The sequence below is a fragment of the Salvelinus fontinalis genome, chromosome 4, assembly GCF_029448725.1.
Source record: "Salvelinus fontinalis isolate EN_2023a chromosome 4, ASM2944872v1, whole genome shotgun sequence".
Lineage (NCBI taxonomy): Eukaryota > Metazoa > Chordata > Actinopteri > Salmoniformes > Salmonidae > Salvelinus > Salvelinus fontinalis.
In genome coordinates, this window is record NC_074668.1 from 17,486,795 (window position 1) to 17,509,559 (window position 22,765).

Below are 22,765 nucleotides of genomic sequence, written 5' to 3' on the forward strand. Positions count from 1 at the left end.
CCCTCAGTGAAATATAGAATTTCAAGCACAGATTTAACTAAAGACCAGGGAGCGTTTCGAAAGCCTAAAAGGGCAGTGATTGGTAGATGGGTAAGAATAACAAATCAGACACCGAATATCTCTTCAAGCATAGATAGTCAAGTTAATAATGCTGCTGTTGATGATGTATTAAATCAGACACATCACAGATGCATCCTTGTGAACTGAGCTGCAGAGCAGGAAACTGCTTAGGGATGTCACCATGAGGCCATTGGTGATTTTAAAACAGCTACAGAGTTCAATGGCTGTGATGGGAGAACTGAGGATGGATTAACAACATTGTTGTGAGTGACTCCAGAATAATGACCTTAATGACAGTGAAACAAATTAAAAAAACAAGGCAAAGGAATACACTTTTTGGCCTAAATGCAAAGCTTTATGTTTGGGGCAAATCCAACACAACACATCACTTAGTAACTTCCTCCATCATGGTATGGGTCTGCAAAGATGGGGAACTTTTCAGGATGAAAATAAATGGGATGGAGCTAAGCACAGGCAAAATCCTAGAAGAAAACCTGAATCAGTCATTGGGAAATTAATTCACCTTTCAGCAGAATCTACACTGGAGTTGCTTACCAAGATGGTGAATGTTCCTGAATGGCCAAGTTAATTTTGACTTAAATCTGCTTGAAAATTGGTGTAAAAATAAAGTTTCTTTGTCACATACACTGGATAGGTGCTGGTGTTGTTTTACAGGGTCATAGTATTACAGTACCCCCAGAGCAAATGAGGGTTTAGTGCCTTGCTCAAGGGCACAGACAGATCTTTCACCTTGGATATTTGAACCAGTGACCTTTCAGTTACTAGCCCAACACTCTAACCACTAGGCTACCTGCCACCCTAGCCATCTAACCCTGATCCCCAACACCTTGACAAGAGTTTGGAAGAATTTTGAAAATAATAAACGGGCAAATATTGCACAATACAGGTGTTAGGGCGGCAGGTAGCCTAGCGGTTAGAGCGTTGGGCCAGTAACCAAAAGGTCGCTGGTTCGAATATCCAAGCCGAGAAGGTGAAAAATCTGCTTTTATAATACTTCCCAAAGAAGACTCACAGCTGTGTTTCAAATATGTATTGACCCGGGGGTGAATTCTTATCTAAAGTTAGAATTTTTCTTCCACTTTGACAGTATGTTTCGATTTTTTACCAAAAACGACAATTAAATCAATTTTAATACCACTTTTTAATGCAACAAAATGTGAAAAAAGTTCAAGGGGGTGTAGACTTTTTATACAGGAACTTTATGTGCTTTCTAATGTATGTCTTTGAAGATCCTATCATGACAAAAAGAGCCAATACCAAACACAGACCCTTCCTTTTTCTGATAATGGCAGAATAATTTAATCTGCACCAGAGAATATATACCGACTCATAATGAGACCACTTGCTGACAAAACAGATACATTCTTGAATTACATGGATTACAGTGACCCCCACATCAAAAGCAACCCTTTCTTTTAAGTATAAAGGTAGCAGCAAACAATTTAGCGTTTCTTAAAATATATACTGTGTGTATATAAATATATGTGTGTGTATATATATATATATATATATAGTACCAGTCAAAAGTTTGAACACACCTACTCATTCAAGGGTTTATTTTTTTTACAATTTTCTACATAGCATCCTTCACTCATGCTGCCAAACATACCCTCGTAAAACTGACCATCCTACCGATCCTCGACTTCGGCGATGTCATCTATAAAATAGCCTCCAACACTCTACTCAACAAATTGGATGCAGTCTATCACAGTGCCATCCGTTTTGTCACCAAAGCCCCATATATTACCCACCATTGCGACCTGTACGCTCTCGTTGGCTGGCCATCGCTTCATACTCGTCGCCAAACCCACTGGCTCCAAGTCATCTACAAGTCTCTGCTAGGTAAAGCCCCGCCTTATCTCAGCTCACTGGTCACCATAGCAACACCAACCTTAGCACGCGCTCTGGCAGGTATATCTCACTGGTCACCCCCAAAGCCAATTCCTACTTTGGTCGCCTTTCCTTCTAGTTCTCTGCTGCCAATGACTGGAACGAACTGCAAAAATTACTGAAGCTGGAGACCCATATCTCCCTCACTAGCTTTAAGCACCAGCTGTCAGAGCAGCTCACAGATCACTGCACCTGTACATAGCCCATCTGTAAACAGCCCATCCAACTACTTCATCCCCATACTGTATGTATTTATCTTGCTCCTTTGCACCCCAGTATCTGTACTTGCACATTCATCTTCTGCACATCTACCATTCCAGTATCTAATTGCGATATTGTAATTACTTTGCCACCATGGGCTATTTATTGCCTTACCCCACTTATCTTACCTCATTTGCACTCACTGTATATAGATTTTAATTGTTTCTACTGTATTATTGACTATGTTTGTTTATTCCATGTGTAACTGTGTTGTATGTGTCGAATTGCTATGCTTTATCTTGGTCAGGTCGCAGTTCTAAATGAGAACTTGTTCTCAACTAGCTTACCTGGTTAAATAAAGGCGATTAAATAAAATAAAAAAAATAGAATAATAGTGAAGCCATCAAAACTATGAAATAACACATATGTATCATGTAGTAACCAAAAAAGTGTTAAACCCAAATATATTTTATTCTAAATAAATCACAGTGTCACCAGCACAGTACCCCCACACCATCACACCTCCTCCATGCTTCACATTGGGAAACACATGCGGAGATCATCCGTTCACCTTGTCTGCGTCTCACTAAGGCATGGCGGTTGTAACCAAAAATGTCACATTTTCCACCGGTCTAACGTCCATTGCTCGTGTTTCTTGGCCCAAGCAAGTTTCTTCTTATTGGTGTCCTTTAGTAGTGGTTTCTTTGCAGCAATTTGACCATGAAGGCCTGATTCACACAGTCTTCTCTGAACAGTTGATGTTGAGATGTGTCTGCTACTTGAACTCTGAAGCATTTATTTGGGATGCAATTTCTGGAGGCTGGTAACTCTAATAAACGTATCCTCTGCAGCAGAGGTAACTCTGGGTCTTCCTTTCCTGTGGCGGTCCTCATGAGAGCCAGTTTAATCATAGTGCTTTTTTTTTGCGACTGCACTTGAAGAACTGTTCAAAGTTCTTGAAATGTTCCGCAATGACTGGCATTCATGTCTTAAAGTAATGATGGACTGTGGTTCCTCTCTGCTTATTTGAGCTGTTCTTGCCATAAAGACTTGATCTTTTACCAAATAGGGTTATCTTCTGTATACCACCCCTACCTTGTCACAACACAACTGATTGGCTCAAACGCATTAATTCCACAAATTAAAAAGACACATCTGTTAATTTAAATGCATTTCAGGTGATTACCTCATGAAGCTGGTTGAGAGAATGCCAAGTGTGTGCAAAGATTGTCTACTTTGAAGAATATGAAATATAAAATATATTTTGATTTGTTTAACAATTTAGTGTTTACTACATGATTCCATATGTATTATTTCAAAGTTTTGATGTCTTCACTATTATTATACAATGTAGAAAATAGTAAAAAAGTTTTGTGTGTCCAAACTTTTGACTGGTACTGTATATATATTTTAAAATCGCTCCGTCGTTAATGGCATTGCATACCTGCTGCATAAAAACATGAAAATTGCCAATGAGGAGACACAAGCCCACCCATAGATTTTAAAGGACCTGGCTGCGAATCCAGAGTTTCTGCCCCCACCCCTCTGGAAACCTATTTCTCAAAAGCTACAGATCACATTCTGTGCATGTGTTATTTTACGCACACATTTTTTCTACGTAGCTGCTGCTCACACTCCACCTCCCTCACTTTACACACCGTCTTCTGAACCATGATGTAGCCGGATATTCCTGAACAGCTGCAATGAAAACCCTTCAGCGATTTGAACAAACATTCAAAGCCATTATGAAGGCTACAACCTTCTCCATCTGTTGTAATGGATAATGCAGTCACACAAGCAGGACGCAGTCCCTACACATTGGAGCAAAAAACGATCTGCGTTTTGGTGGTGTGGTTGCTGCCATATCGTAGCCACTAGCGCCAGCACCTTCCAAACTCAGTCCTCAGGACTACAGAGCTGATTCAAATGATCAAAGCTTGATGATTAGTTGATTATTTGAATCAGCTGTGTAGTGTTAGTGTAACAGTTTAACTTTACGACCGTCAACTCGCCCCGACCCGACCCGGGCGCGAACCAGGGACCCTCTGCACACATCAACAACTGACACCCACGAAGCATCGTTACCCATCTCTCCACATTTCACATCCGTTACATTAGGGCAAAAACCAAAACGTGCACCGAGTATGGAAAACCCTGCACAGCAAACCCAGTTGCTGACAAATAACTACTACTTTGACTGCCTGTCTGACTCCTGCTTAGCCAATGTTTGCAATTCTGATTAAAAAAATAACATTAAATCGCCAATAAGACTGAGTGTCTTGCTTGTGTTTGATATGGCGCTGATACACATGGCAGCTCTGCTTCTAGCTCCTAAGCATTTTTGCGTTGGAGCTAGGAACACAAGCCTTTCGCTACACCCACAATATGTGTATATGTGTATGTGACCAATAACATTTTATTTTATTTGCCTTGATAGCTGCATGTAAACTCCCCACTTCATTTGTCAATTGGGGACACGTCGTGTGCGCGAGCATCGCAAAATATATTTAGAAATCCATGTTATTCAATTATTGTACCCACACTGCTCGCGTGCACCAACGAGTGTCTGCATTGCCAAGGGCTAAAATAGAAGTCATTCCTATTTCTGACGCAGATCAGTGCTAGAGGTGTCACTACAGATTCGGGTTTGATCCCGGGCTGTGTCACAGCCTACCGGGAGAACCATGAGGCGGCGCACAATTGTCCGGGTTAGGGGAGGGTCTGGCCGGCATGTCCTTGTCCCATCGCACTCTAGCAACTCCTGCGGCGGGCCGGGTGCATGCACGATGACACAGTTGCCACTTGGCGGTGTTTACTCCGACACATTGGTGCGGCTGGCTTCCTAGTTAAGCGAGCAGTGTGTCAAGAAGCAGTGCGGCTTGGCAGGGTCGTGTTTCGGCGGACACATGGCTCTCGACCTTCGCCTCTTCCGAGTCCGTAGGGGAGTTGCAGCGATGGGACGAAGGGGGTGAAAAGTTAAAAAAAACTAGAAAACAAGTTTGTATGAGCATGTTGATCATGTCTTTTGTGTAGGCTACAACATGTAAATAGCTACATGTAGCCTAACCCCCCTCCTGATAAAATACCATGAAACCATGCTTATGCTTAATAGCCTACTGAGGGATGGAATGCAGTAGTTGGAACATGCGGAGTGGACAGCAGCTACGTAAAAAATTCCAACATGCGCAGAAAAAGTAACCAGCACTTGACCCCTCCTAGCTGTGACTCTACTGATAGCTACATTATTGAGGACAAATGTACTTTCTATGCCTGCGATGTGGTTGTCCCAGCTAGCTATCTTGAATGCAATAACTGTAAGTCGCTCTGGATAAGAGTGCCTGCTAAATGACTAACATGTAGGTTTCCAGACAATCCAACACTGCTGCCACTCCATTATGCCCCCTCCCCCCTCCCCTCAATTGCCTCAATTCGTTGGTGCATAGACTCTACAAGGTGTTAAAAGCGTTCCGCAGGGATGCTTCCCAAAGTTGTTTCAAGTTGGCTGGATGTCCTTTGGGTGGTGGACCACTCTTGATACACACAGGAAACTGTTGAGTGTAAAAAACTCAACAGCGTTGCAGTTCTTGTCGTAAACCGGTGCACCTGGCACCTACTACCATACCCCGTTCAAAGGCACTTAAATCTTTTATCTTGCCAATTCACCCTCTGAATGGCACACATACACAATCCATGTCTCAAGGCTTAAAAATCATTCTTTAACCTGTCTCCTCCCCTTCATCTATACTGATTGAAGTGGATTTAACAAGTTACATCAATAAGGGATCATAAATTTAACCTGGTCAGTCTATGTCATGGAAAGAGCAGGTGTTCTTAATGTTTTGTACACTCAGTATACACACCCACACACTCCACTGAAATTAATGTAGAGCAGATTGACATATAAAAAATGCATGCAGAATTGTGTAGAAAAACAACAGTTAGTGATTTAGGAAGAGGAAGAATAGAATAGAATAGAATGGAATAGGGTGAGTCTTGGAACAGAATCATTGGCATCTTGGACTGGACTCCGCTAACAAGCTGATTTTACAAAAAGTTCAGAGTTTAAAATGCTTTCCCCTTTCCTATATCAACAGTAAAATAATTGTTTAACATATACACATCAAGGCAGTTAAAAACAGTGCTCTGAGTCCCACAATGATACTAAATTTGGCCACAATATCTTTACAAGCACGTCATTCAGTAACTGTCAAACTAATTGTAATCTGATGACAGAGCTCCGTTAGGAAAGTCCCTCAGGCACCCTACTTATTCAAAGAAAATATAAAAAACAAACATGTATATTTAGGAAAGGGAGACATTTCTGGCACATAATTGTGTACAATCTTAGCAGTGACATTGACACACATACAAACACATTGTTTTACAGACACACAGACTGCAACCTGACATGACTTGCCTTCTGATAGAGAAACACACAAATAATGACCCTAAAGCAACCAGGGAGTTCATCCTGAATATGTACCAGGAGCAGAACCTAGACAGAGAGACTGTTTACTCCCACTTCACCTGTGCCAACGACACAGAGAACATCCGCGAGTAGTTTACTTCCTTCGAATACTCCCACCGCAGCCTCTTCTACAACCGCTGGCAGACCAAGCTGGCTTAAGGAAGTGCAAGGAGAAATTTCTGCCACATGGCTGTGTACAACCGGAGCAGTGATAGTGTTAGCTAGTGCAGCCTGTGTGTCTGCAAGATGTCCAGACAGTCCGTGTTTGTGTGTGTGTGTGTGTGTGTGTGTGTGTGTGTGTGTGTGTGTGTGTGTGTGTGTGTGTGTGTGTCTGTGTGTATGAAAGAGCAAGTCTAACCTGAGAGTAAGTAGGTAGTATACTGACGGAGGCACACCCTACCCTTGCGCACACACACACACACACACACACACACTATCAGTCAACGTTGTACTTTTGCCTTGTCTCAGTGCTGGTTGGTGGCTCTATTGGAGTGACCAGTCAGTATTTGTGTAGACTCTCCCTGGCGTCCTCCAGCTTGGTAAGAACCCACTGTAGATAAACAAAACCACACATTTCAATACTAAACCATAGACTTACAGTTTGGTGTCATTTGCTGACAAATATTGTTTGGTGTGTGCAACGACAGCAACAAATGTCAGCAGTTTATGTTATGCTAACCCACCTCGGCTATTTCTGGACTTTTGAAGTTTATAATCTTCCCAAACTCTTTGGCATGAAACACAGACTTTACTCTCTCCTGAAACACATACAGGAAATGTTTTTTTAAATATTTTTTTTAGATAACACGATTTCTGAGAAATAGGGGGCCGTACTATGATATAATGTAGAGGAACAAACTGTTTGGATGCAAATGAGTTAAGGGGTATTCCCTACGCAGGCATTTCCAGCTAGAGGGAGATACTCCTTTGGAAACGGGGAGCGGTTTATTCAGATGGTTATAATAAGCTGTTTGGTTAAGATGAGTTTCATTCACGTAGTATCGGGTATTACTTTGTGTGTGTATCACTACAATGGGCAGATGAGGATACCTTTGCCTCTATCCGAAGCCTCCTCCCCTCCACGATCATGGGGTTCTTGGTGAACTCGTCAAATAGATACTGCCACTCACAGGTAAGCTGCCCAAATGTGCCTTTGGTCACGAAAAAGATTCCACTAGCGAGACGAGAGATAGATAGAGCCTCAGAACATTCACAGACAGCCATTACAGTCTACATTTAATACTACAAACCCCAGCCAGCCTCTTACCTTTTGGTGATCATCAAGAAATCTGACTCGTTTACTTTGGCGTGAGCAAAGTATCTGTACTTGGCGAACTGTCCATTCTCAATTTTCTAAAAGAGAGGAATTTGCTTATCAGGTTATTTCAACACAATTCTAGAAAATAGGCACATGTCTTTATCAAATTGGACATTTAAACATACAATATGCTAAGCTAAGTCTACTGCTGATACGATAAGAGAAATTTGGTACCCTTTTCACACTTCGATTAAAATGGCTTTGGGATGTTCACCATTCACACTGGCTCTGGCAGGAGATCTGATGAGTACTGTTACTGATCTACATACTTCCCCTACGGATCTGACAATGGCTTGCATGCAGGACACATCCTAGGCTCTGTTTGAATACTTGATGAATGCATCCTTTTTTTCTCCATTCTTTGAAGAAATCCCTGATCTGACATGGTTGGATTGGAGAAAGTTGTGCTACAACAGTTGCTTACACACATACTTTTTCGTTAGATCAGTGATAACTTCAAGGGAAGAAGGAAGGAAGACGGGTGTATTTTTGAAGTATTCAAACAGGGCCATCATCTTTCCACTTGACTTGTGGACCATCTGTCATGTGACCAGAGATGTCAAACCACATCTAAATACTCCCCTGTGGTACACTGATACTTCTTTATTGAGTCTAACGCATACCTGTTATAAACCGTTTAAACCTTTCATAATTGCATGGTAATGAATGTTGATGAAGTGATAAGAAAAGGTTTGGATGAGAAGACGATGAAATAGATGTTTCAAAATGCACTTTATTCAGTAGGAAGAGCAGTGTTGGATATGAGTGAAAGACTGAGTGCATAGCAATGACTCTTCTGAAAGAGGGAGGGCCAAAATACCATGAGGGAGGACTGCTGACTGACCATTACATCACTCCAGACCAATACAATATACAGTGGGCTCAAATTACTGGCACCCCTGACTGGCAATGCACGAAAAATACCTATAATATAAACAATATAATTATAGAGAAACTCAAAATACCAACATGTGAGAAATACTGTACTTTATTAATGTTTCAATGGAACACACCAACATCATTTATTGATTTAATTAAAAACCAATGTCCTCCAAATCAAGGTTTCACAATTAATGGCATCCTTAAAGATGATTGGAAATAACATCTACCAAAATTAAACCAGGAATTACATTCCACTTATTTAAGTTTATCTAAGTCTTAAGAAGCTATATTGAGCACTTCCTGTTTCACTAGGGTATAAAAATGCAATATCCCTTTGTCATCCAACACCATGAAGAAAACAAAAGAACTGGCAGTTTAAAAGAGACCGATGGTTGTAGACCTTCATTAATCTGGTAATGGCTACAAGAAGATCCACAAACGATTGAATTGAGCACTGTCAAGGCAATTATAATAAAATTCAAAAGATATGGAACAGTTGAAACCTCACAGGTAGAGGACGCAAATGCATTTTGCCCCCCAGGATTGGGAGGAGGATGGTGAGAGAAGCAATAAAATCCCCAAGAATCACTGTGAAAGAATTGCAGGCCTTGGTAGTGTCTTGGGGTCACCAGGTTTCAAAAAGCACCATCAGACGCCACCTCCACAACCACAGGCTCTTTGGAAGGGTTGCCAGAAGAAAGCCCTTTCTGACCCCAAGACACAGACGCAAGCGCTTGGAGTTTGCCAAACGTCATTTAAATTATGACTGGAAGAAGGTGCTCTGGTCAGATGAGACCAAAGTTGAACGTTTTGGTCAGATACAGCATCGGCATATTTGGCGTCGAAACAGGAGATGCATACAAGGAGAGGCACCTCCTACACATGGTGAAATATGGTGGTGGGTCAGTAATGTTTGGGGGCTGTTTTAATTCCAGAGGTCCAGGGGCACTGGTTAAGATTGATGGCATAATGAATTCCACCAAGTATCAGGCAATTGAGGGCAGTTGATAAACGCAAAGCCAAGAATGTGAAGGATCTTGAAAGGATCTGCATAGAGGAATGGCCCAAAATCCCTCCAAATGTGTTCCTTAACCTTGTCAAACATTACAGAAAAAGACTCCATGCTGTTATCCTTGGCAGAGGTGGTGGCACTAAGTACTAAATGAGTGCCAATAATTATGGAACCTTGATTTTGGTGAAATTTATTTTGTATTATATAATTGTATGATTTTGGTTGGTTCCATTGAAACATTAATAAAGTACAGTATTTCTCACATGTTGGTATTTTTGAGTTTCTCTATAATTATATGGTTTTAAGTATTGTTTGTGCATTGCCAGTCAGGGATGCCAGTAATTTTGGAACCCACTGTATTTCATATTAACTTAATATGAATAATATCTACTTTTCCCCAAAAAGTCCTGGCTCTACGACAGCATAACATTAATATTTTTTCTAATCAATTAAATTATTATGATTAAAGATTTCTGACTCCGCCCCCTTACATGATAGGGCAGAAGGTTGGATGACAGATGAAGGGTAAAATAAATAAAAATTATGGTTTTACATGACAAAATGCAAGGGGGTCCTGCCCTTGCAATGCTGGGCACATAGAGTTAACAAAAAACAAAGAACAGATGAGAATAACAAACAGCCTGGCAGCTGGTTATTAAGGAGGCCTAGAGTGTTAAAATGTCCTGCTGGAGCAGGCTACACCCCAGTGACCGACACAAACAAACATACAGTACACATTAAAAGCTATGGAAGACCAAAGCGTTAACTAGGACTTAGCAATTACACTCTAGCGGTCATCATCATCATCACTGCCAGTCCTATACCAATCAGTGAAGGCCACCCTTTTCTGTAGACATGACAAGAGAGCAGACCAAGCCAATGTCAGGGCAGACAGACAAGTCCGTTGCTAATAATATCCAAATCTACAAAAACATCCATTCGTTTCCATTGAAGCAAATTATCACATAATTTCACCACTCAAAACATCAGTACAGCGCAGCTTCAAGAACAACTATTAAAGACCAAAGCATTACCTGTCACACCCTGATCTGTTTCACCTGTCTTTGTGCTTGTCTCCACCCCCTCCAGGTGTCACCCATCTTCTTCATTATCCCCAGTGTATTTATACCTGTGTTCTCTGTTTGTCTGTTGCCAGTTCGTCTTGTCAGATCTTACCAGCGTGTTTTCCTTTCTTCCTGCTTTCTCAAGTTCTGTTTCCTAGTCTCCCCGGTTCTGACCTTTCGGCCTGTCTGACCCTGAGCCTGCCTGCTATTCTGTACCTTATTGACTCTGCCCTGGATTACAGACCTCTGCCTGCCTTTGACCTGTCTTTTCATGCCCCCTTTTTGGGTCAATAAACATCTGTGACTCTAGCTGGGTCTTATCCTGAGTTCTGATATTACCTAGTGCTTATCAATTCCATTCTAGTTTTCATCATCCACATCAATAATAGTAACAATAATACATTTGATTGTATAGAACTTTCTCATCATCATCATCATCATCATCATCATCATCATCATCATCATCACTGCCAGTTCTACTCCATTCAGTGTAAACCACCATTTTGTAGACATGACAAGAGAGAAGACAATGCACCAATAGCAAGACAGAAAGACAGACAGACAGAAACACAGACACATACACACACTCAGAGACACAGACAGTACCGTGTCTGACGCTACTATTAATCTTCAACTCTATGAAAATCTTGTTAGCATTGAAAATAAAATAATCCCATCACTTCCCCAGTGAAACAGCAATACAGAAGTACATTAAAGCTTCAAGATAAACTGTTGGTACTCAAGCAACACCTAGAAACTGCAACTACAGTTACACCAAAACAACATTATTATCTCAATGCCTTAGCTCACGACATCTACAGTTCATGACGGTCCCATTCCAGCCCTGCAGGCCAAATTGAATTGAAATCGACCCAAACTCTGGCCATCTACATTGCTGACACATGCCAGATGTTACAAAGCCTGGATAGGCATTTAACATATCAGGTAACCAAAATCATAAGTTATACCAATCTGATGCCTGTCGATGACGTGGAATGAAACAATTGGTTGATGCAATGCAACACCTGCGTATCTAGTCAGGCAGGAGGAACTCGACCTCTGCCATGCTTTGTTCTTACTGCAGGCCTTAATACTGAAATCAGTTTTGGAATACTAACTGTCCAAACAGCAAGTTACTAGTGAACAAATCAGATTCATGTGTTCAGACAGCAGTCATTAGCTGACATGGCCACGCTAGTTGTCATAGTAATGACTGGTGTGTGCACAGTGGTGTAGGCTGACTGGTGGGAGTGGTGTAGGCTGACTTGTGGGAGTGGTGTAGGCTGACTTGTGGGAGTGGTGTAGGCTGACTGGCGGGAGTGGTGTAGGCTGAAGGCTGACTGGCGGGAATGGTGCAGGCTGACTGGTGGTGGTGGAGGCTGACTGGTGGTGGTGGTGTAGGCTGACTGGTGGTGGTGGTGTAGGCTGACTGGCGGTGGTGGTGTAGGCTGACTGGCGGTGGTGGTGTAGGCTGACTGGTGGTGGTGGTGCAGGCAAATCAAATCAAATTTTATTTGTCACATACACATGGTTAGCAGATGTTAATGCGAGTGTAGCGAAATGCTTGTGCTTCTAGTTCCGACAATGCAGTAATAACCAACAAGTAATCTAACCTAACAATTCCACAACTACTACCTTATACACACAAGTGTAAAGGGATAAAGAATATGTACATAAAGATATATGAATGAGTGATGGTACAGAACGGCATAGGCAAGATGCAGTAGATGGTATAGAGTACAGTATATACATATGAGATGAGTAATGTAGGGTATGTAAACATAAAGTGGCATAGTTTAAAGTGGCTAGTGATACATGTATTACATAAAGATGGCAAGATGCAGTAGATGATATAGAGTACAGTATATACATATACATATGAGATGAGTAATGTAGGGTATGTAAACATTATATTAAGTGGCATTGTTTAAAGTGGCTAGTGGTAAATTTTTACATAATTCCATCAATTCCCATTATTAAAGTGGCTGGAGTTGAGTCAGTATGTTGGCAGCGGCCGCTAAATGTTAGTGGTGGCTGTTTAACAGTCTGATGGCCTTGAGACAGAAGCTGTTTTTCAGTCTCTCGGTCCCTGCTTTGATGCACCTGTACTGACCTCGCCTTCTGGATGATAGCGGGGTGAACAGGCAGTGGCTTGGGTGGTTGTTGTCCTTGATGATCTTTATGGCTTCCTGTGACATCGGGTGGTGTAGGTGTCCTGGAGGGCAGGTAGTTTGCCCCCGGTGATGCGTTGTGCAGACTTCACTACCCTCTGGAGAGCCTTACGGTTGTGGGCGGAGCAGTTGCCGTACCAGGCGGTGATACAGCCCGACAGGATGCTCTCGATTGTGCATCTGTAGAAGTTTGTGACTGCTTTTGGTGACAAGCCGAATTTCTTCAGCCTCCTGAGTTTGAAGAGGCGCTGCTGCGTCTTCTTCACAACGCTGTCTGTGTGGGTGGACCAATTCAGTTTGTCCGTGATGTGTACACCGAGGAATTTAAAACTTTCCACCTTCGCCACTACTGTCCCGTCGATGTGGATAGGGGGGTGCTCCCTCTGCTGTTTCCTGAAGTCCACAATCATCTCCTTTGTTTTGTTGACGTTGAGTGTGAGGTTATTGTCCTGACACCATACTCCGAGGGCCCTCACCTCCTCCCTGTAGGCCGTCTCGTCGTTGTTGGTAATCAAGCCTACCACTGTAGTGTCATCCGCAAACTTGATGATTGAGTTGGAGGCGTGCATGGCCACGCAGTCGTGGGTGAACAGGGAGTACAGGATAGGGCTCAGAACGCACCCTTGTGGGGCCCCAGTGTTCAGGATCAGAGGGGTGGAGATGTTGTTACCTACCCTCACAACCTGGGGGCGGCCCGTCAGGAAGTCCAGGACCCAGTTGCACAGGGCGGGGTCGAGACCCAGGGTCTCGAGCTTGATGACGAGTTTGGAGGGTACTATGGTGTTAAATGCTGAGCTGTCGTTGATGAACAGCATTCTCACATAGGTATTCCTCTTGTCCAGATGGGTTAGGGCAGTGTGCAGTGTGGTTGCGATTGCGTCGTCTGTGGACCTATTGGGTCGGTAAGCAAATTGGAGTGGGTCTAGGGTGTCCGGTAGGGTGGAGGTGATATGGTCCTTGACTAGTCTCTCAAAGCACTTCATGATGACGGAAGTGAGTGCTACGGGGTGGTAGTCGTTTAGCTCAGTTACCTTAGCTTTCTTGGGAACAGGAACAATGGTGGCCCTCTTGAAGCATGTGGGAACAGCAGACTGGGATAAGGATTGATTGAATATGTCCGTAAACACACCAGCAAGCTGGTCTGCGCATGCTCTGAGGACGCGGCTGGGAATGCCGTCTGGGCCTGCAGCCCTGCGAGGGTTAACACGTTTAAATGTTTTACTCACCTCGGCTGCAGTGAAGGAGAGCCCGCAGGTTTTGGTAGCGGGCCGTGTCAGTGGCACTGTATTGTCCTCAAAGCGAGCAAAAAAGTTATTTAGCCGGTCTGGGAGCAAGACATCCTGGTCCGCGACGGGGCTGGTTTTCTTTTTGTAATCCGTGATTGACTGTAGACCCTGCCACATACCTCTTGTGTCTGAGCTGTTGAATTGCGACTCTACTTTGTCTCTATACTGGGACTTAGCTTGTTTGATTGCCTTGCGGAGGGAATAGCTACACTGTTTGTATTCGGTCATGTTTCCGGTCACCTTGCCCTGGTTAAAAGCAGTGGTTTGCGCTTTCAGTTTCACGCGAATGCTGCCATCAATCCACGGTTTCTGGTTTGGGAATGTTTTAATCGTTGCTGTGGGTACAACATCGTCAATGCACTTTCTAATGAACTTGCTCACCGAATCAGCGTATTCGTCAATGTTGTTGTTGGACGCAATGCGGAACATATCCCAATCCACGTGATCGAAGCAGTCTTGAAGCGTGGAATCATATTGGTCGGACCAGCGTTGAACAGATCTGAGCGCGGGAGCTTGCTGTTTTAGTTTCTGTTTGAAGGCTGGAAGCAACAAAATGGAGTCATGGTCAGCTTTTCCGAAAGGAGGGCGGGGGAGGGCCTTATATGCATCGCGGAAGTTAGTATAACAATGATCCAAGGTTTTACCAGCCCTGGTAGCACAATCGATATGCTGATAGAATTTAGGGAGTTTTGTTTTCAGATTAGCCTTGTTAAAATCCCCAGCTACGATGAATGCCTCAGGGTGTGTGGTTTCCAGTTTACAAAGAGTCAGATAAAGTTCGTTCAGGGCCATCGATGTGTCTGCTTGGGGGGGGATATATAAGGCCTAACATCATTAAGGCTGGTTTTACACAGGCAGCCCATTCAGATCTTTTGCCAAATATTTCCATATCTGATTACCTATCTGATATTTTCCCTAATGTGTAAACAGCAACAAAACACATGGAATATGAACTTTTGACTTCCGATTTACATCACATCTTTATGTGGATCTCAATGCTGATACAATTCTGATGCTCCATATGTGACTCTCAAATCAGATATTATTTTTTTTGCTCTGAGATGTTTTTTTTTTGCACATGACCTACCAAAATTGAAAGGAACAGTGAAATGAAATGAGCATTGCATCTGTGCGCCGCTTCAGAGGCTACATCAGTGTGAATGTGTAAATCAGATATGGGTCACAACTTGCGTGTTGACAGATGGAAAAAAAGATTGGATATTAAAAAAAATCTGAATTGGGTTCTTCGGTTGGCTGTGTAAACAAAGCCTATGTCGAACTCCACACACAGAGAGCTACAACAGCCATGCTCTATAGGAGAACTATAGACCAGGTGGGTTAACGCACATAAATCTGAGATTTAGGATGAAAGAGACAATGAAGATGAAAATCTATCTGGACTTTGGGATGCAATAAGGGGCTGAGAAGTGGAGTGAGAGAGGGAGAGAAAGGGGATGTTTCTATGCGAGGCCACACATTAACATGAACCCTGACACCTGACCTTGTGGCATCGTGTTCATTAGGACACGAATGGAAAAACAATTTAGAAAATGAAGGAAGATTAGCGTTTCTTATTGGAGTTCACATAATCCCTCCCAATTTTAGTTAGTTTTCTTCTATTTGGTGGCTAATATCAGAGAAGTCCTCTGTTTACAGAGGATATAAGGGTTAGTTTATGTTTTAAAGATAATTCCTGTTACCTGTAGCATCTGGCTGCCAACGCCTTCTCTCTCCTTATATGGTCGGATGACCCCGTCCTCGTGAATGAAGCGAGGCGGACGCAGACTCTCCACATCCTGGGACGTCTCAGCCGCCCTCTTGATGCCCTGGAAAGTGCTGCTGGCCATGTCGATGATACCTCCTGTGGGTCTGGCCACAGCCCCCACCAGCCCCTTCCCGACACCCTTAAAGAAGCCTGCCGCACCCTCCTTCTGAGCACCTCTAATGGGCATGGTGACGATCCCTGTGATCCCACTGACGAAGCCCTGAGATGGAGAATGGGAGTGTTACAGACAGGGAGAACAGGTCTGTGAGACTGTTTCTACTGCTCAGCTATATTGGTAAGACTCACAGACAGCTGGATTGTGTTCTGTAGGCACCCGATGGCTGAAGACTGTTGAAATGGAGACTATCTGAACTTGGTCATTAGGAAACACCTAGGCTGTGTTTACACAGGCATACCAATTCTGATATTTTGCCCAATTATTGGCAACAGTTTTGGGGACATATCTGCAAAGCATATCAAGTTAGAAAATTGTTTGTAAGTTCTGAGAATGGAGCCATTTTAGTCCTACTCTTATGGTTAAAAATAAAAACTATTCATAAATCTTCTTTAAAAATATTTATACAATAATATGTCTCTTAGGCTGTGTTTACAAAGGCAGCACAATTCTAATATTTTGCCCAATTATTGGTAAAAAAGCTGATCTGATTGGTCAAAATAACATTTAGTGGAAAAAGATCATAATTAGGCTGCCTGTGTAAATGCAACCGTATCTTCAACTTCCCCTGCAACGTAGTAGGTTACGTTGTACTACTGCACACATCCCAGTTCTGTTGTGCTGATGTTTCTGGGTTCGATTCTCGGACACCAGAAAGGCCGTACTGGTGTTAGTGTTCTATAGTGGGTCAGACTCACAGAGACCAGTCCTTTGCCTCCACGAGTCAGGCCCTCTCTCAGGCCGCTGGGCTGCTTGTTCATAGCCTCTCGTCTCTTCTGCTGGTATTCCTCATCCATCGTCATGGCAGCCACACCCTTCGCCATGGCGCCTGTTATCCTGGAGGCAGCACCCGCAATGCCCCCTGGGAGAAGGGACAGAGTGAACACACAGTAGCGAAGAGGAGAGAGGCAGAGGAGAAAGAAGAAACAAAAGGGGAGAGAGAAGAGAGAAGACAGGAGAGAGAGAAGACAGGAGAGAGAGAAGACAGGGGGGAGAGAGAAGAGGGGAGTTAGAAAACAGGGGAGAGAGAGAAGAGGGGAGTTAGAAGACAGGGGAGAGAGAAGACAGGGGAGAGAGAAGACAGGGGGGAGAGAGAAGAGGGGAGTTAGAAGACAGAAGAGAGAGAGAAGAGGGGAGTTAGAAGACAGGGGAGAGAGATTACAGGGGGAGAGAGAAGAGGGGAGTTAGAAGACAGGGGAGAGAGAAGGGGGGAGTTAGAAGACAGGGGAGAGAGAAGAGGGGAGTTAGAAGACAGGGGAGAGAGAAGAGGGGAGTTAGAAGACAGGGGAGAGAGAAGAGGGGAGTTAGAAGACAGGGGAGAGAGAAGAGGGGAGTTAGAAGACAGGGGAGAGAGAAGAGGGGAGTTAGAAGACAGGGGAGAGAGAAGACAGGGGAGAGAGAAGACAGAGGAAAGAGAAGACAGGGGGGAGAGAAGACAGGGGGGAGAGAAGACAGGGGGGAGAGAGAACACAAGGGAGAGAGAGAGAGAGACCCATAAGAGAAGGACAAAGAAGAGAGAGAGAGCGTGAGAGAGAAATGTCAGGGGGTAAATATAGTTAAGTAAGTCTGAAGTGGAGGGATGGCAATGAGGGAATTAAGGAGAATCAAGATGAGCAGAAAAGAGATGAACGAGAACAGCACTTACCCACTGCTCCTCCAACCAGTGCCTTCACCCCCAGCGCCATACCCTCCACAAACTCCTCTGGTCCCTGGATAGCTCCCTTGAGAACCCCAAAACAGAGTTACTCAGATACATACCATCTATACAGATAACTACCGCACTGTGTCAAGTATTACACATTTATAGTGTTTGGCACTATAAGTGATTTAGTTCATGCGTAGTTTGACCTGGCGTGGTTCATACTGGTTGCACTGGGGTCTTACCTGATAGGGCTCATAGAAGAAAGCCTCCACTCCCGCAGACAGACCTCGGATCAGTCCAAAGGGGTTTCCCAACACGTCCAAGCCCAATACCAGCACATACATCTGCTTTATCGCCTGAGACATGGATGGGAACATGGCTCAGTTGTCTTGTGTATCATAGTAATTACATTACTTGTTGGGGGGGGGGATCCTAACTAGAGGAACTAAAAGTTTTCACATAAACCATTAATTGAAGTGAATGAGTGACTTGCTAGGATTTGGCCATTAGTTCCCAATTGGAGTGGAGTTATGTGTGAGATGTTACCTGTTTCGAGTAGTGTCTGATGACCTCCCATTGTAGTTGCTGACGAGTGCGAAACTGGAATGTCAGCTCAAAATAGGCCAATCTAGGGAAGTTACAGAAAAGGACAGTGGGTCAGACGCTAGTGTAAATGTTTACAAAAAGGGGACATGGTAAAATAAAGCTTTGCCAAAAGCAAATAAATAGCATGAAGTGCTTTTGTAGAGTCGCTGTTTGGTGTGCGTGTCTGTGTATATATAACAGAAACAGAGACTCTACAAAACCACTTCATGCTATTTATTTGCTTTTGGCAAAGCTCAATTTTACCATTTTTGTAAAAAAAATAAGTTTAAACGTACTTGGCTAAGGTGTAAGTAAACTTCCGACTTCGTCTGTGTGTATATGTATGTATGTATGTATGTATGTATGTATGTATGTATGTATGTATGTATGTATGTACAGTATGTCACAAAAGTGAGTACACCCCTCACATTTTTGTAAATATTTGAGTATATCTTTTCATGTGACAACACTGAAGAAATGCCACTTTGCTACAATGTAAAGTAGTGAGTGTACAGCTTGTATAACAGTGTAAATTTGCTGTCCCCTCAAAATAACTCAACACATAGCCATTAATGTCTAAACCGCTGGCAACAAAAGTGAGTACACCCCTAAGTGAAAATGTCCCAATTAGCCATTTTCCCTCCACGGTGTCATGTGACTCGTTAGTGTTACAAGGTCTCAGGTGTGAACGGGGAGCAGGTTTGTTAAATTTGGTGTCATCGCTCTCACATTCCCTCATACTGACTGGTCACTGGAAGTTCAACATGGCACCTTATGGCAAAGAACTCTCTGAGGATCTGAAAAAAATTATTGTTGCTCTACATAAAGATGGCCTGGGCTATAAGAAGATTGGCAAGACCCTGAAACTGAGCTGCAGCACGGTGGCCAAGACCATACAGCGGTTTAACTGGACAGGTTCCACTCAGAATAGGCCTCGCCATGGTCGACCAAAGAAGTTGAGTGCACGTGCTCAGCGTCATATCCAGAGGTTGTCTTTGGGAAATAGACGTATGAGTGCAGCCAGCATTGCTGCAGAGGTTGAAAGGGTGGGGGGTCAGCCTGTCAGTGCTCAGACCATGCTGTACACTGCATCAAATTGGTCTGCATGGCTGTCGTCCCAGAAGGAAGCCTCTTCTAAAGATGATGCACAAGAAAGCCCGCAAACAGTTTGCTGAAGACAAGCAGACTAAGGACATGGATTACTGGAACCATGTCCTGTGGTCTGAAGAGGCCAAGATAAACTTATTTGGTTCAGATGGTGTCAAGTGTGTGTGGCAGCAACCAGGTGAGGAGTACAAAGACAAGCATGGTGGTGGGAGTGTCATGGTCTGGGGCTGCATGAGTGCTGCCGGCACTGGGGAGCTACAGTTCATTGAGGGAACCATGAATGCCAACATGTACTGTGACATACTGAAGCAGAGCATGATCCCCTCCCTTCGGAGACTGGGCTGCAGGGCAGTATTCCACCATGATAACGACCCCAAACACACCTCCAAGACGACCACTGCCTTGCTAAAGAAGCTGAGGTTAAAGGTGATGGACTGGCCAAGCATGTCTCCAGACCTAACCCCTATTGAGCATCTGTGGGGCATCCTCAAACGGAAGGTGGAGGAGTGCAATGTCTCTAACATCCACCAGCTCCGTGATGTCGTCATGGAGGAGTGGAAGAGGACTCCGGTGGCAACCTGTGACGCTCTGGTGAACTCCATGCCCAAGAGGGTTAACTTGTTATGGCTGAAGGGGCAGTATTGAGTAGCTTGAATGAAAGGTGCCCATATCAAACGGCCTGCTCCTCAGTCATAGTTCCTAATATTTGCATAGTATTAGTAGTATTGGATAGAAAACACCCTAAAGTTTCTAAAACTGTTTGAATTATGTCTGTGAGATTAACATAACTCATATTGCCAGGCAAAATCCTGAGTTGAAATCAAAACAGGAAGTCAGAAATCTGAGCCTGTATGTATTCACCAGAGTCCCTTAAGAAATCCACTTGAGTTATGAATGTTGCACTACCTAGGGGTTCCACTAGATGTCAACCATCAATAGAAATTTCAATGAGACTTCTGATGTTGTGGGAGAGAATGATAGCAGAATCAGTCAGGTGTCCATCAAGCAGCCATTTTCTGATCATGCTTTTTTTTCATGGAAGTTACCTACGTTCCATTGCTCACGCAGACAAGAACGAATACTCCGGTTGGAACTTTATTGAAGCTATATGTTAAAAACATCCTAATGATTGATTCAGTACTTAGTTTGAAATGTTTCTTCAACCGGTAATATCACATTTTGAAGTTTTGTCCGATATAAAGCTGACCAGAATTAGCGTTTGGACATGTTTACCAAACGCGCTAACAATTGGACATAAATAACGTATTTTTTCGAACAAAACACATTTATTGTGGACCTGGGATTCCTGGTGTGCTTTCTGATGTAGATCATCAAAGGTAATGGAATATTTATCATGTATTTTCATGTTTATTTTGACGCCATCTTTGCAGCTGTGGTATGCTACTTTTGAGCGCCATCTCAGATTATAGCGTGCATTTCTTTTTCCATAAAGTTTTTTTGAAATCTGACACAGCGGTTGCATTAAGGAGAGGTATATCTATAATTCAATGTGTATAACTTGTATTATCATCTAAATTTATGATGAGTATTTCTGTTGAAACGATGGGCTATGCAAAGTCACTTGATGTTTTTGCATTTAGTGAATCTAGTCGCCTCAATGTAAACTCAGATTTTTTTATATAAATATGAATTTAATCAAACAAAACATGCATGTATTGTGTAACATGAAGTCCTATGAGTGTCATCTGATGAAAATAATCGAAGGTTAGAGATTAATTCTATCTCTATTCTGGTTTTTGTGAAGCTATATTTAGCTGGAAAAAATGGTTATGCTTATTGTGGTTTTGTGGTGACCTAACATAATCGTTTGTAGTGCTTTCGCTGAAAAGCCTATTTCAAATCGGACACTTTGGTGGGATTAACAACAAGATTACCTTTAAAATTATATAAAACACATGAATGTCTGAGGAATTTTAATTATGAGATTTCTGTTTTTTGAATTTGGCCCCCTGCACTTCGACTGGCTGTTGTCATATCGGTCCCGTTACCGGGACTTCAGCCATAAGAAGTTTTAAGGCAGTGCTGGAAAATGATGGTGGCCACACAAAATATTGACACTTTGGGCCCAATTTGGACATTTTCACTTAGGGGTGTACTCACTTTTGTTGCCAGCGGTTTAGACATTAATGGCTGAGTGTTGAGTTATTTTGAGGGGACAGCAAATTTACACTGTTATACAAGCTGTACACTCACTACTTTACATTGTAGCAAAGTGTCATTTCTTCAGAGTTGTCACATGAAAAGATATACTCAAATATTTACAAAAATGTGAGGGGTGTACTCACTTTTGTGACATACTGTACATATTTTATTTATTTTATTTATTTACCGTTATTTTACCAGGTAAGTTGACTGAGAACACGTTCTCATTATACTGTATGTATGTATGTTTGTATATATACACATATACACATATATATATATATATATATATACAGTATATCACAAAAGTGAGTACACCCCTCACATTTCTGTAAATATTTGAGTATATCTTTTCATGTGACAACACTGAAGAAATGACACTTTGCTACAATGTAAAGTAGTGAGTGTACAGCTTGTTTAACAGTGTAAATTTGCTGTCCCCTCAAAATAACTCAACACACAGCCATTAAGGTCTAAACCGCTGGCAACAAAAGTGAGTACACCCCTAAGTGAAAATGTCCAAATTGGGCCCAAAGTGTCAATATTTTGTGTGGCCACCATCATTTTCCAGCACTGCCTTAACAGTCTTGGGCATGGAGTTCACCAGAGCTTCACAGGTTGCCACTGGAGTCCTCTTCCACTCCTTCATGATGACATCACGGAGCTGGTGGATGTTAGAGACCTTGCACTCCTCCACCTTCCGTTTAAGGATGCCCCACAGATGCTCAATAGGGGTTAGGTCTGGAGACATGCTTGGCCAGTCCATCACCTTTAACCTCAGCTTCTTTAGCAAGGCAGTGGTCGTCTTGGAGGTGTGTTTGGGGTCATTATCATGTTGGAATACTGCCCTGCGGCCCAGTCTCTGAAGGGAGGGGATCATGCTCTGCTTCAGTATGTCACAGTACATGTTGGCATTCATGGTTCCCTCAATGAACTGTAGCTCCCCAGTGCCGGC

General features: G+C 43.0%; 1 protein-coding gene across 5 annotated transcripts in view; it reads right to left on the minus strand.

Annotated features, from left to right (window-relative positions):
* Nucleotides 1-1,203: 1,203 nt before the first annotated feature.
* LOC129853213 (intermembrane lipid transfer protein VPS13A-like) overlaps nucleotides 1,204-22,765 on the minus strand; it is an 81,332-nt gene continuing 59,770 nt past the window's right edge. For all 5 annotated transcript variants that reach the window (XM_055918993.1, XM_055918994.1, XM_055918992.1 and 2 more), the window contains 9 exons: nucleotides 18,502-18,583; nucleotides 18,198-18,311; nucleotides 17,959-18,034; nucleotides 17,012-17,175; nucleotides 16,074-16,358; nucleotides 7,908-7,993; nucleotides 7,691-7,814; nucleotides 7,324-7,398; nucleotides 1,204-7,190 (listed from right to left, as the gene is read on the minus strand). In XM_055918993.1, the coding sequence (XP_055774968.1) occupies nucleotides 7,140-7,190; nucleotides 7,324-7,398; nucleotides 7,691-7,814; nucleotides 7,908-7,993; nucleotides 16,074-16,358; nucleotides 17,012-17,175; nucleotides 17,959-18,034; nucleotides 18,198-18,311; nucleotides 18,502-18,583 (1,057 nt within the window). In that variant the 3' untranslated portion in view covers nucleotides 1,204-7,139. The remainder of the gene's footprint in view (nucleotides 7,191-7,323; nucleotides 7,399-7,690; nucleotides 7,815-7,907; nucleotides 7,994-16,073; nucleotides 16,359-17,011; nucleotides 17,176-17,958; nucleotides 18,035-18,197; nucleotides 18,312-18,501; nucleotides 18,584-22,765) is intronic.